This window comes from Rhododendron vialii, chromosome 10a, assembly GCF_030253575.1.
Source record: "Rhododendron vialii isolate Sample 1 chromosome 10a, ASM3025357v1".
NCBI lineage: Eukaryota > Viridiplantae > Streptophyta > Magnoliopsida > Ericales > Ericaceae > Rhododendron > Rhododendron vialii.
In genome coordinates, this window is record NC_080566.1 from 2,999,891 (window position 1) to 3,012,816 (window position 12,926).

Genomic DNA, 12,926 nt, shown 5'->3' on the forward strand with positions numbered 1-12,926 from the left:
AGAAGCCCGCCGGTAACCCTTGCAGCCGTAAAACGCAAGAACTTGAAACTCCTAGAAGACCGCCGTGAACCCGGCAATTCGAATCCCAAAAACAATCAATGAGAGCCAGCAACCGCCGTTGAGCACCGCCAAGGGCCACCTCAATAGCACCAAACCATCACCTGCAAAAAGAAAATAACTGTGAGAATAGCTCCACTTCCACCATCACAAACCCAAATCCCCATCTCCACTGCCGAAAACCACCCACAAAGCATGGATCAAAGACCTAAGCACAGGCGCAAACGATGGCCCGATGCGTACTTTGAAAGTGGCAACGACAACGAAGAAGGAGGAGGGACTGACGATAAAGGGGAAGGAGAGAGGCATCCGGGGGGAGGAGGGAAGCGGCGCCTCCTCCCCCAAGCCGGAGAAATCCAAAACGGAAAAGTAGAGGGGGAGTCTTCTCGTATTCTAGAGAGAGAAATTGTGGGAGGAGGGAAGCGGCGCCTCCCCCTCCAAATTTAGTTTATACTTCAACAACGTTAATCATAGTTAATATACTATTAAAAAGTAGATACACCTAAAATACCAACAAACTATGCTTACATTTAAAAAGAAATTAAGATATTAAATTTCAAGCCTCTCAACTGGGGCCTATTATATCAAGGCTTTTTGTTCGCTTTGCTAAGGAAAGAAAAGTCAGGCAAAACACAATAGAACTATGGTTCTTTCTTCTATACAAGCCCTACATTGAGGTTGAATTTCTATCAAATGGTTTGAAAGATGCCATAATTAGATCAAGCGGCTTAGATTAATGCATTTTGGGTTCCACTTCTTGAAATAATGTCCGACTTTTCCTAATAAGTAATCGTATGATACATACCAAATTAAGATACGTGTAGAAATCGTAGGATACACAGTTGTATCGTAGGATTTTTATACAAAAAAGATACAGGATGGGATATGTATCGTTCTCCGAACGAGACAATACAAATCGTAGGATACATATCATATATTGCAGGTTTTTAACAACTATGGGTGTAACACACATCTGGAAGTAGTTGAATGCAGGCAGAAAACTTTCCCCCAAAGGTGGTTTATCAACACAGTGCATGAGGTAAGCGGATACTTGGCACAAAATCATCGGTTCTATCTCACATACAATATGACACAGTAAAATCAAAGAAGTCAAGTGACAGATGCATGATTCCTAAGGCTGAAAAGGACCCAACTATAAAAAACTGACATGGTGACATTATTTTGATGTGTGAAAAGGAATGATTCAGTGAAGGTACAAATGCATTATCCACGGAGAAATCAGCCCAAAAAAACATGTATTTACAGTGGCATAGTTTCCTTGATGACAGATTTAGACCACGTATATTGTCATAAAATTCAGACTTCCATAGTCATAGTTTTGAAGTTGCGTTATCACCAATCTGATCGATTATCCGAGATGCGTCATTGAGTCTGTTGGCTCTTTCATAAATGCTGGCAACAACAAGATGCAACTCTTTCTTGTTAACATTGGGATCAGAATTGAGCCTCTCAAACAGTGACTCTAACGTCTCAAAATCCCTTCTTGCCCCATAAAGACTCAGCATCTGGAAATGAACTTCATCAGGAAAAACACAACCCTCTTTTTGCATCTCCCTATAGAGAGCATCTGCCTTCTCAAAATCGCGCAACTTTCCATATGCATTCAGGACCAAAGCAATCGTATTCGAATCAGGAAAATAACAAGCTTCCCTCATCTTGTCGAACACCTCAATCACATTACTGTACCTGTTGTTGGTAGACATAAGATCTATCATACACCCAAATACTGCTATGTCCTTCACTTCTCCTTCATCAAATGCCTGTCTAAATACCCATATGGCCTCTTCCACACGCCCAGCTCCAGCAAGAATTCTAATGGCAGTATCTCTGGGTATGTTGTCTGGACGCTTAAGCTCATGAAGGAGGCGCTTAGCCTGTGTGACTAAACCAGCCCTTTCATAAGCCACAATCATAGTCTGATAAAGGACCTGATCAATCTCAACCCCAGAATCCCTTAGCTTCTGAAACAGCAGCGCAGCTCGATCCAACTTCCTTACCTTAGCCCATATGGATATTATAGTTGAATACGTAATGGCATTGGGTTCAATCCCTCTGCTCTGCATCTCTTGAATAAGATTATTAGCCTTTTCATGCTCAAGAGATTTCCCATAAATACTAATCATCGTGTTGTACGTAACAACATTTTGCTCTATATCTTTCCTCTGCATCAACCTAAACAAATGTATAGCTTCCCCAAAAAGGCCAGCCTCACCATAAACACGCAAAAGCGTATTGTAACTAACAACACTCGGTTCAATTCCCATCTTCGTCATGTTCCAAAACAACCTATCAGCTTCCTTCGCCATATCAACCTTGCCGTACACATCAATCATGATATTGCACGTTGTGAGATCAACCGAACAGTTAGCCTCCATCATCTCAGAAAAAACCGAAAGTGCCTCTACAAACTTTTGATTCTCAACATACACACTCAAAAGCGTCGAATAGCTCACCGTATCCGGTGTAACACCCTCCAACCTCATCTCTTCGATAAGCAACCGCGCTTCGTGAAAAAACTTAGCCTTTCCAAACACACTAATCATCGAATTATAAACGACAAGGTCAGGCGATATACCCGACCTCTTCAACCTCGAAAAAACTGATATTGCCTTAGAGTAATCACCTAGCTTACGAGATAATTCAATAAGATTACTATACAAAATGAGATCACCCTTCACGCGGTCTTGTTCCATTTTCGAAAGCCAAGATAGAGCATCATCAAACAAACCCTGTTTGCCAAACTGGGTTATGAGCGTAGAGTAAGTATACTTATCGGGCGAAACCGCTCTCTGGCGCATTTCGTCAAACAGGCCGTGTGCAAGCTGCCACTGCTTCGCTCGCAAAACGTTTCGTATAACAACGTTGTAAGTGAACACAGAAGGCGAGTACAACGCCTGTTCGTTGATCCAATCGAGCAATGCTAGCGACCGTTGCCAGTCGGGTTCTCTAGAGAGAAGTGATACCATGAATTTAATAGATAGGGCCCGATTTTTGTAGGGAGACATTAGGTCGAACAGTTGGTGCTCGTCTGTGGTTTGTTGGATTGATGATAAGAGCTCGCCCATGTCGACGCTGCGGTCTGAGTGAACGGTTTCTGCTCGTTCGGGGCTTGTTCGTTTCCAGATGTGTTTTGTGCGAGAAGGTGAGATGGAGTAAATAATGATGCATTTTCTTGGGCGTTTTGGGATTTTTCGAGTGGGTATTGGGTAAGTGAAGATGTTGGTGCCAATGGTTGGAAATGAAGATGGTGGAATGGGAGTAGCAGTAGAGAACGAGGATTTGTCCATGTGTTTTTGAGTCTTTTGGGCAGAGCTGTAACGTAGACTGGTGGGAATTGGTTTGGTTTGAATGCACATCAGAGGGATGCAACTTCTCTCTCTACACGAACTTCATTTGGTAAGAGTTCAAACTCCACACCGGCGGGAGATAGTTGATTAGGATTTTCTTCCACAGAAAGAAAATTTCATCGAATTGGAACTTGGAGGAATTGGCAGGGTGGTCGAGCCTTGTGATTTGCTGCGAATTACTCCAGTCTCATGTTTGAAATTTTTGAGTGTTACTCAGTTTTAAATGGATCTATAGCTAGTGGATAGTGGAATTTAGTCTCAAAAGACTCGAGGTACTAGTGCGTTGGTTCGAACATTCTGAGTTATCGAAAAAAACCGACTAGTAAGTTTTGTTTTAAACGTCCAACAAAATCGGACATTTTTTGTTTAAGAAGAAGACACTTTATTAAGGTTACCCCTATGCTCCAGACAACGTTTGCCTGATGAGAGCAAAACGGAGTGTCCCTATATCAATTTGATTTTACAATTGTGTTCAGTTTTTTAGGCCGTTGAAGGGTTTGACTAGTTGTAATTTGAAAGAGCTCGTTCATGCGGGGGAGCCCAACGGTAGGAGCCTAGACGGGCCCGACTACGCAATGTATTGCATCGGAATGCCAAAGCTCCCTCAAGACGAGTTTGAGCTATAACTTAGACTCTAGCTTAAAAGAATGACAAGAAATCGGTGATCTAGCCAGAACTAATTGGCATGAATCTCTCCAAATTCCAATCGTCTCAAAAGACTTGAATTCATGTCTTTCTAGTTTCAAAACCGCCAGAGAGTTGGCTCTTGACGGCCACATTACCACCACAATATAAGTCAATTAAACACGCATGTTATTTTCAGCTTGAATTTGAAATTACTCTAGAATTAATAGAACAATCTCGACATGCCAATTGCCTTGGCTCATGCGTACGCCAGGTTTAGCGACTACTGGTGGAATTGGTGTACGCTAGCTAATTGTCATCGAATGAAACCTTCATATCTTGTGACCTGCATATGTTATTCACGAGTGAAATCACAGAATGGCAAGAAATGAAGAAGAAACTCGCAGAATACCCTTGTCAAAAATAATTGTCGTGAATAGAGGAAAGAACAAAAAATTCGTTGACAATATAAATGTGTTGTGATTTAATTAGTTAACCTTGGTACAGTTGGTACGACTAAAACAAGCAACAACACTCGCGAGATTATTAATTCCAAAACATGCTTAATTGGTTGACTGTGTTACATTCTTGCACGATAGTTACAGTGCATATGGAATACATTCCGTTAGGGAAAACTGACATCGAAGTACTCTAATTAAATCGATCAAAGATGAGGGAGATGATTCACACAGCTGGTTCTTTTGATGAACTTCACAGTCATGCCCTACGTGAAATCATGACTATAGCATGGAGTATCAGGCCGCACTACAACACGAATGGGCTGTAGCGAGGAAATATGGCGAGGAAAATGAATTTCCTTGCTAAAAGTATATTATTTGCGAGGAAATTCAATTTCGTCGCCTTTTCTAGCGAGGAAACAAATTTCCTCGCCAAAAAGCCTTTTTTAGAGAGGAAAATAGTTTTCCTCGCAAAAAGGTTACATTTAGCGAGGAAAATCTGTTTTCCTCGCCAAATGTAACCTTTTTGCGAGAAAATATTTTTCCTCGCTAAATGTAACTTTTCGATGAGAAAATATTTCGTCACCTTTTTTAGGATTCATTTTTTTTATATATAAGTTATTATTAATTATATTCCTATGTATTTTGTAATATCAAGACGGTATGACATAATAAACTATACCATTATGAAATTTATTAAAATAAAAAATTGTTAAAGGGGAACAAATAGTTTTCATCACCAACCGTATTGAATTGGTGAGGAAACCTCGTATTTGTCACTTTTCTTATTCTAATTAGCAATGAAAGATATCTTGAAGTGTAGGTATCGATGATTTTTTTCATAATAGTGAAAAACTCAACAGAAAATAAAGTTAAAAATATCTGAAGTTACTGATGTTGTATTTACAATATCTCAAAGTTGGATCATCACAATTCTATTTTAAGAACATCTACATAAAAATGCACTATTTCACAAAAAATACACTATTTCATATGTATTGTGCATTCATGCTGTAATTTTTTTTTCCCCTGTAAATGGTTTGTTGATTTTTATTTAAACCAACTTAGGTGATTGTAATGGCATTCCTTTATAACTAGATAAATATGTTAAGTATTAATTTCAAATGCAATTTTGTAAGTATCATGGATAATTTTATTTATACATATACATATTGTGTGTGTGTGTGTGTGTGTGTGTGTGAGAGAGAGAGAGAGAGAGAGAGAGAGAGGGGGGGGGGGGGGGGGGGGGGGGGGGGAATTTTAATTTTAAAAAATTTGTTAAAGATTAAAAAATTAAAAAAAGTATGTTCTTTAGTGCTTTTAGGATGATCTTATATGAATATTTATAAATTTTGTTCATATTATTATAGCGATGATGAAAAAAATTACAAGTCTATAATACCCTTCGTATTTGGCAAAAAAAAAGGTCAAACTCACTTTTAAAATTAGAAAATGAGGGTGATGCTTCTTGTTATTCATAATCTGATATTAAAATATTAGTACTAAGTACAAAAAAAATTTACCTTGAAAATAACAATTAGTGGTTGAGATTCACTTTGATATATAGGGTCCCACATATCAAACTGAATCTCAACCACTAGTTGCTCTTTTCGGGGCACTCTGAGATAAATTTTTTTTGTCCCTAACTTTTCGTTGAAATATATCTCAAGCTTATGACGACAAAATTAATCTCATTCCATAAAAGTTAGGATTATCCCATAAAAAAATGAAAATAATAACACATATTATTAGTTCTTCAAAAGTTGTTAGATAAAATTGTTGTGCTAGCAAAAAATTAACTTGTTCAAATAAAGTTCACACACTATAAAACTACAAAAAGTAGAAAGGCCAAAATTAATGTTGAAAAAATTCATTTGGAGTGGTGAAAGAGATAATATATAAATAAAGTTTCACCTATTTCACAGAAAGTACAGTGTAGTGTGGTTGGTAGTTGCTTCGCGTCTTACGGGAGAGGTCCAAGGTTCGAGTACCAGCAGCTGCAAAAAGCGCGGAGAGAACTTCTGTTTTGGGATTCTTTTTGTTTAGCGAGGAAAAAATTTCCTCGCCTATTGATAAATTCGTAGCCTATTTGACGACAAATGGTATTTGCGAGGAAAACATTTAGCGAGGAAAAAATTCCTCGCAACACGTCAAATTAGGTGAGGAATTTATTTTCCTCGCTAATACTTTCTGCGACAGTGTTTTAGCGAGGAAAACTGGCGACAAAATTTTTCCTCGTTAATACATTTTGCGAGGAAATCAGGTGCTTTTGTGAGGAAACTAAATCCTCGCTATAGCCCTTTCGTGTTGTAGTGCCGGATTGCAAGTATGGTTATTTACGTACTCTTGTTATTATACCCCAATTGGATCCAACACATATAGTTTTTGATATAATCATTAGCTTCAATATTCTCATGTGTGACTATTGATCCACGAGCATACGCAATAGTGTCGGGAATCAAATAGTTCATTGTCTCCGGTCATGATTGCAGTATAGAGCAATCCAAACCCTAATAATCATGATGTATATCTTACAAAATCTCTGATCTTATAATTTGATTGTCCCCAAATAAAAGCAAAGAAAAATCGTTATAATTTGATTGTCCCCTTTTGAGGTTGCTAAGCCTGAAATAAGTTGCAGCACTCTTGAGATCATTTTTTGATGCATTCTCGAGAGAATGAGCCGTATTCTTCCACGAACTGCAAAAGGAATATCGCTCAGAGTATAAGAACAATGTTGCATTTAAAAGTCAATTAATATCTTTAATCCAAAACACCTAAAATAAATAATAAGCATGAAATTAATCTGCTATGAATCAAAATAAGGATGTTCATATATACCTCAACTCGCAGTCTTCTTTTGATTCAGTACAAGATTGTCTGTCATCAGCTAATGCATCAAATTGTCATCATACGAAACTTCTGTTTCTTGTTGAGTAGGAAAGAAGTGGGAAGAAACCAATTGGGTTTGAGTTGCTACTGCCGTATTATAAGGTATGTCTGGATATTGAACCCTATAGTGATTTGTTATAATTTCATTCCTGATAAGGAGATTCGCTTCGAAAGGAATTCCTTCATTTATATGAAAAAGAAGAAGAAGGAAAGCCGCACATCACCAGGTGAATTCATGCCAAATTGTAAGTTGTGGGTGAGGAGAGTAATTACTATTTGGTTATGATACCCCACACAGTGCTAGTTGCACATGGACATTTGGAGTTTTCCAATGGCTTGTGAAGTTTATGGATTAGGCTTCTATGCAATTGGATTACGGAGAAGTCTTTGCAGTCCAATCTTGTTCATTCATTTCTTCAATTAAGGGTTCAGATCTAAAACAAATTATTCGCGTGAATAAAAGACTCTTCTCGCGAATAGTCTTTCAATAAAATCTAACCATTAAATACACTTTTGGACAGTTCAGATCGTCCGGACCGCTCTCTGCAGTTCGAACACAGACTGCAGAGAAGACATTTCCATGTTTTTTCTTCTAGTTGACATTAGAAGAAGAGGTATCCACAAGCACTGGCTATTGGATTGTTGTTCTGCCAAATTCAACTTTTGCTTGGTTGGCCTACATAAATGTCATGATTTCAGATATCTCACTGTTAGGTGCTCATTGTAATTTTACGACAAGTGAAAAAAACTGATTGTCACAATTGGAAGGAATATTTGGAATGGAAGTTGGTGAAGAGTTTAAGTGTAAGCTAAGGGTACGTTTTACGATTTACGATTTAGTACTCTTTTAGTTTCCACCAATATTTCAAACGATTCATAGAATTTTATCACTATTGTCAGTGATAAGAATAAGATACAATAAACAAAAATAGGCAACAACCAAAGAAAAAGAGTTTGGAGAAATGATGAGACTAAGATTCATAGAAGTCTATGTTTGATTTGTTGCACAAACCTACTCCTAGCAGTCTTCAATGTATATTCTCAATATTCATTCAAACCATATGACTTATGAAGTTTGTTGAGGGGTACTGTGATCACGAACTTCATGTGAATGGAGTTCCCCAACAGTTTCCAATTATTTTTTTGAATCCGTGTTGAAGATTTCTTATTATTGAGAGGAAAATGTAATTCCACTTTTTATATAATTTGATTTATCTTTATTACCCGTGAAAAAAAAGGGGATATCGTCATTACACCTGGAGATTGAGGACGTCCGGATTGGTCGCACTACAAGTGTAATGCGGGGGGTGCACTACAGCACCCCCGGGTCAACAGATAAAAGAGTAACATCATTTGTTTTCCTCATTGACTTTTTAAGCGAGACATTTTTTTCAGGATAACAATAAGTGCAAAAATGTACCAACAATGGACACCGGATGGAGTATTTACTGTCGTTTGGTGTGCATATGCTTTGCAACTATGTTACCATATAAATCAAGGACACCGCAATACCACGGAAAGCTCAGGTAGATCATCAAACAAATTCACAGTTTACCGAAATGTGCTATTTGAGCATGACCGTTGAGTCCGCATACTTATATCAAGGGAAAGCGCTACAAGCGAACTTATCGAAAATTGAGAAGGCCATATTCGCATATTCGGACTACGATTGGTTTGCCCGCAACGCATTTCATAAAAATATGTTGCAAGTGAAACCAAGGAAGTGTGCTTCAGTTTGACCACTAATTGCATGCTATGTAATTTTAGTTCAGAAATATTAGATGATTTTTGAATTTTCAAAAAAGGGTCAGGTTCTACTTACGTACGGCCCCTTGTGTAACTGAAATTGTTTTTCTTTTTCTATTTTTTTTGAAAATGTACTTTAATACATCCTTAGACAATTATGTTCTATCTATATTGAAGCATGATCAATCTTAACAAGTGTGAAACAGCTAGGGTTCTTTTAAATAAAGAGAATATAATGATATCAATGGTCAATTTTCTTATTCATATCAACGTACATCGATAGGAATACTCACATTCATATTGAAAATAAAAATTCAAGGGAATTTCGTAAAGAAAATTTTTTTTTCAAGAGAATCGTAAGGGTCGTATTCAGCTTGGTAATTATGACTTGTAAGGCTATGTTTGGTTTGATGGAATGGGGTGTGGAGTGGAATAGTTATTCCTATGGAATGTCTATCCTGATGTTTGGTTCACTAAAAATTACAAGAATAGCCATGCTACATGGAATTATTATTCATTCAAATAAAAGAATAATTATTCCATTTGAAAAGTAAAGAATTACTCCATCCGTCCCTGAATAAGTGTTCGGCGTGCAACACTAGGCTTTACAAAATATGCATATTTTTTATTAAAAACTTTAATTTTTTTTCACGATCTAATAGAACTTATTGCTATCTATTGATTTGTGAAAAAAATTGATTTTTTAACGAAACAAATGTATCTTTTTGAAGGCCTAGTTTTGCGAGCCGAATACTTATTTAAGGACGGAGAGAGTACAATTCTATTCCACCATCCCTATTTGGATTGTTAATGTCACTCACATAACTACTATATTATAATAATAAATAATAATAATATAATGTCACTCCGAATTTTACTATTGTCACTACAAAATTTGCTACTGCCACTCCAAATTTTAGTAATGCCACTCACAAAATTACTATTGCCACTCCAAATTTCATTTAATTGAGATGTGATTCTAGTATACCAAACACAGGAATCGAAATGCGAATTCCATTCTTGCTATTACTCCACTTCCTAGCCACAACCAAACACAGGAATGAGAATGATTATTCCAGTCTATTTTCCTCCGATTCTATTTCCTTCTTAATTCCATTCCAACTTCCATTCTATTCCATTCAATCAAACGCAATCTAAAGTGTTTTAGTGGGCTGCATTACCTAATCGAAATAGTAAACCTCCATCTATTTTTGCTTAGATTTCAACCTGAAAACATTGCTCCTTTTTAACTCGAACTCTAAAAAATATTAAGACGATAAAGAATCTTCAGACTGTGAAAAAAAATACTTATCTTATTCATGAATGTTAATCAAAGAATAGATTAAAAAAGCTACTCAAAATTGTGACATGCATAATGCCCAAAAGACATTGTCATGTCAAGGGAGAAAAAAAGGGAAAAAATAAATAGAAAATTAAAAATCATTACAATAGTCAAAATTGGTAAGCCTAAAACAAGCTGCAGCACTCTTGAGATCATTTTTTGATGCGTACTCGAGAGAATGGGTTGTATTTTTCCGTGATGATGCACAACTGCATATATGAAAATTATCACAAAAGTAAGAACAACCCTGCATATGGAAGTAAATTCATATCTTTCATCCAAAGTAAAACGAGTAATAAACATACAATTAATCTGCCATGAATTTATACGGGCATTCATCATACATAGACTTTCATGAATCTAATAGGGGATGCTGCCGAGCGGTATCCCTGCAAAGCGGTGCCAAGCGGCCAATCCGATGCTCTGCACCCGCTTTGCAGGGGGTGTTTGGCAACATCCCCATTCCAAAATGCATACCTTGATTCACACTCTTCCTTTGATTCGATATAAGATTGTCTGTCATCTGCAAGTATATCAAATGGTATGTCATCATAATCAACTTCAGTCTGTTGTTGAGGAGGAAATGACTGGGATTGAATTGCCACTGAATTATAGTTTGGATGTTGAACCCTATAGTGATTTGCTATATCTTCATTCGATTCAACGTAAGCGCAATTATTTTCAGTCACTTCTGTCACAACATGGTGATCCCCTTCAAAAGGAATTGCATCGTTTATGCAAAAATGTCGCAGTCCCATGAGCACATCACCGGGTAAACTCATGCCAAATCGTTCCGGACGAGTAGAATAATCCTGATTAACTATTCGGCCATGGCACTGCTCCCCGCACATTGCTAGTTGCGCTTGGACGTATTGGAGTTCTTCATCGGCCTGCACCAACAGAGCATAAAGATGGCGTATGATCCCACAACATCCGTGAACAGGAAACCTCTCGCGCATATCAGACTCGTAGATGACAGATCTCATGGCTTCGTCTCTCTGTTCTCGAGTCTCCATTAGCCCCAGTATCTTCATAATGTTGGAGACGCCGAAGAGACGGTGAGCGTTCTGGAACGTCTTGGTTTGATTGGCCGGAAAATACGGTGCCAGAGTGCACTCGGAGGAGCACCTCCGCCTCTGGTACTTGCATGCGGCACAAGCTGGGCTTGTGCCTCCTTTCACCGTCATGAGGGTTCAGTGTACGCTGATTCATTCAAGTTTGATCGATCACATGTATTTGTAGTGCAAATAGTGATTCAAAAACTAGTAAACTACTGTACTTGAATTACGAGTTGTACGGCTATACGGGTTGTGCCGAAATACGAGTTATACGGCTACACGTGATTCAAGTTTGCACGTGTGTTATCAGTTTGGATACGAAGACTCGGTTGGGATTTTGAAAATCCGAGTCGTGGGGGAAGTGGTTTAGACTTCGAAGTTGTTTTTTTTTTTTTTAGAAGTTTTTGGGTGCAAATTGGGTACCACGTGGCGGTACCCAACGCGCATCCGAGCAGTCCAAATGTGTTTTGGACGGCCAGGATTTAGAGGCCGGGAAAGAGAGAGAGAGAGTGGTCGGCTGAGTGAGATGCAGAGCGCTTGGATCTGGGCCGTCCAAAACACATTTGGACGGCTAGGATGTGTGCTCAGGTACCACGTGAATTGTACCCTATTTGCACCCAAAAATTTCACGTGTGATATGTATTGTATTAGCTGCCAGCCTGCCATTGACTTTTTCATATGGAGGAAGCTGTAAGGGCTACTACTACTAGAGAAGTTGGGACTTTGTGATCACTTCACATGTGATTAAAATTTTCTGTTCGAAGCTCAAGATTAGAATTTCAATCTTTGCTATAGAATTAGCAAGATCGTGTGGAAATGTCATCCGCCATGTGACGTAAAATTCGATCTAATGCAACGTAAAATACGATCAATTACGGTTTCATTTCACGATTTTAATATTCGTTGATTTTGTAAGCCTCGAAGTATTATGATTTGGCAAAGCCCTTAGAGATGCTCGATCAAATCAACACGTTTTTTTTTTTTTTTACGTACGAAAAAACTGCACCGAGACCTATAAATCGAACGACTCAAATTATATTAAATAGGACTATATATGGCGGGTCTCATTTTGCGTCCACATGAGAAACAGTATGAGGAATATTTCTTGAGTTTCGAACGTGATTGATGCCGATTAGGTCACAAACTTTGTGACAGTGGGTTGTTCATTTTTACGATAATCTTTCTTTTGTTACAACTTGGTAAGTATTTATCCACCGGTTTAAATTTAAATTTGAACGTGATTGCTTCTCGTTAGGTTATTACTAGTTCTCAATAGTTTAAAATTTTGAAACACTTTCTTTATCGTTGTTAGGTTGTGGTTCAGCGATTGGCATTTTATTGTGATAGTCGGGCATGAAAATTTGAAACACTCTCTTTGTGT

At 37.9% G+C, this 12,926-nt stretch overlaps 2 protein-coding genes across 2 annotated transcripts; both read right to left on the reverse strand.

Annotated features, from left to right (window-relative positions):
* Nucleotides 1–1,190: 1,190 nt before the first annotated feature.
* LOC131304318 (pentatricopeptide repeat-containing protein At5g39980, chloroplastic) lies at nt 1,191–3,700 on the reverse strand. Its single transcript, XM_058331524.1, has one exon. It carries the CDS (start codon nt 3,432–3,434, stop codon nt 1,389–1,391), a length of 2,046 nt encoding a protein of 681 aa, XP_058187507.1. The 5' UTR covers nt 3,435–3,700; the 3' UTR covers nt 1,191–1,388.
* Nucleotides 3,701–10,563: 6,863 nt separating this feature from the next.
* On the reverse strand, nt 10,564–11,754 carry LOC131304195 (LOB domain-containing protein 33-like). Its single transcript, XM_058331335.1, has 2 exons — nt 10,965–11,754; nt 10,564–10,696 (listed from the first exon to the last, which is right to left on the reverse strand). The coding sequence occupies exons 1-2, from the start codon at nt 11,672–11,674 to the stop codon at nt 10,579–10,581; spliced, it is 828 nt and encodes a 275-aa protein (XP_058187318.1). The 5' UTR covers nt 11,675–11,754; the 3' UTR covers nt 10,564–10,578.
* Nucleotides 11,755–12,926: the final 1,172 nt, after the last annotated feature.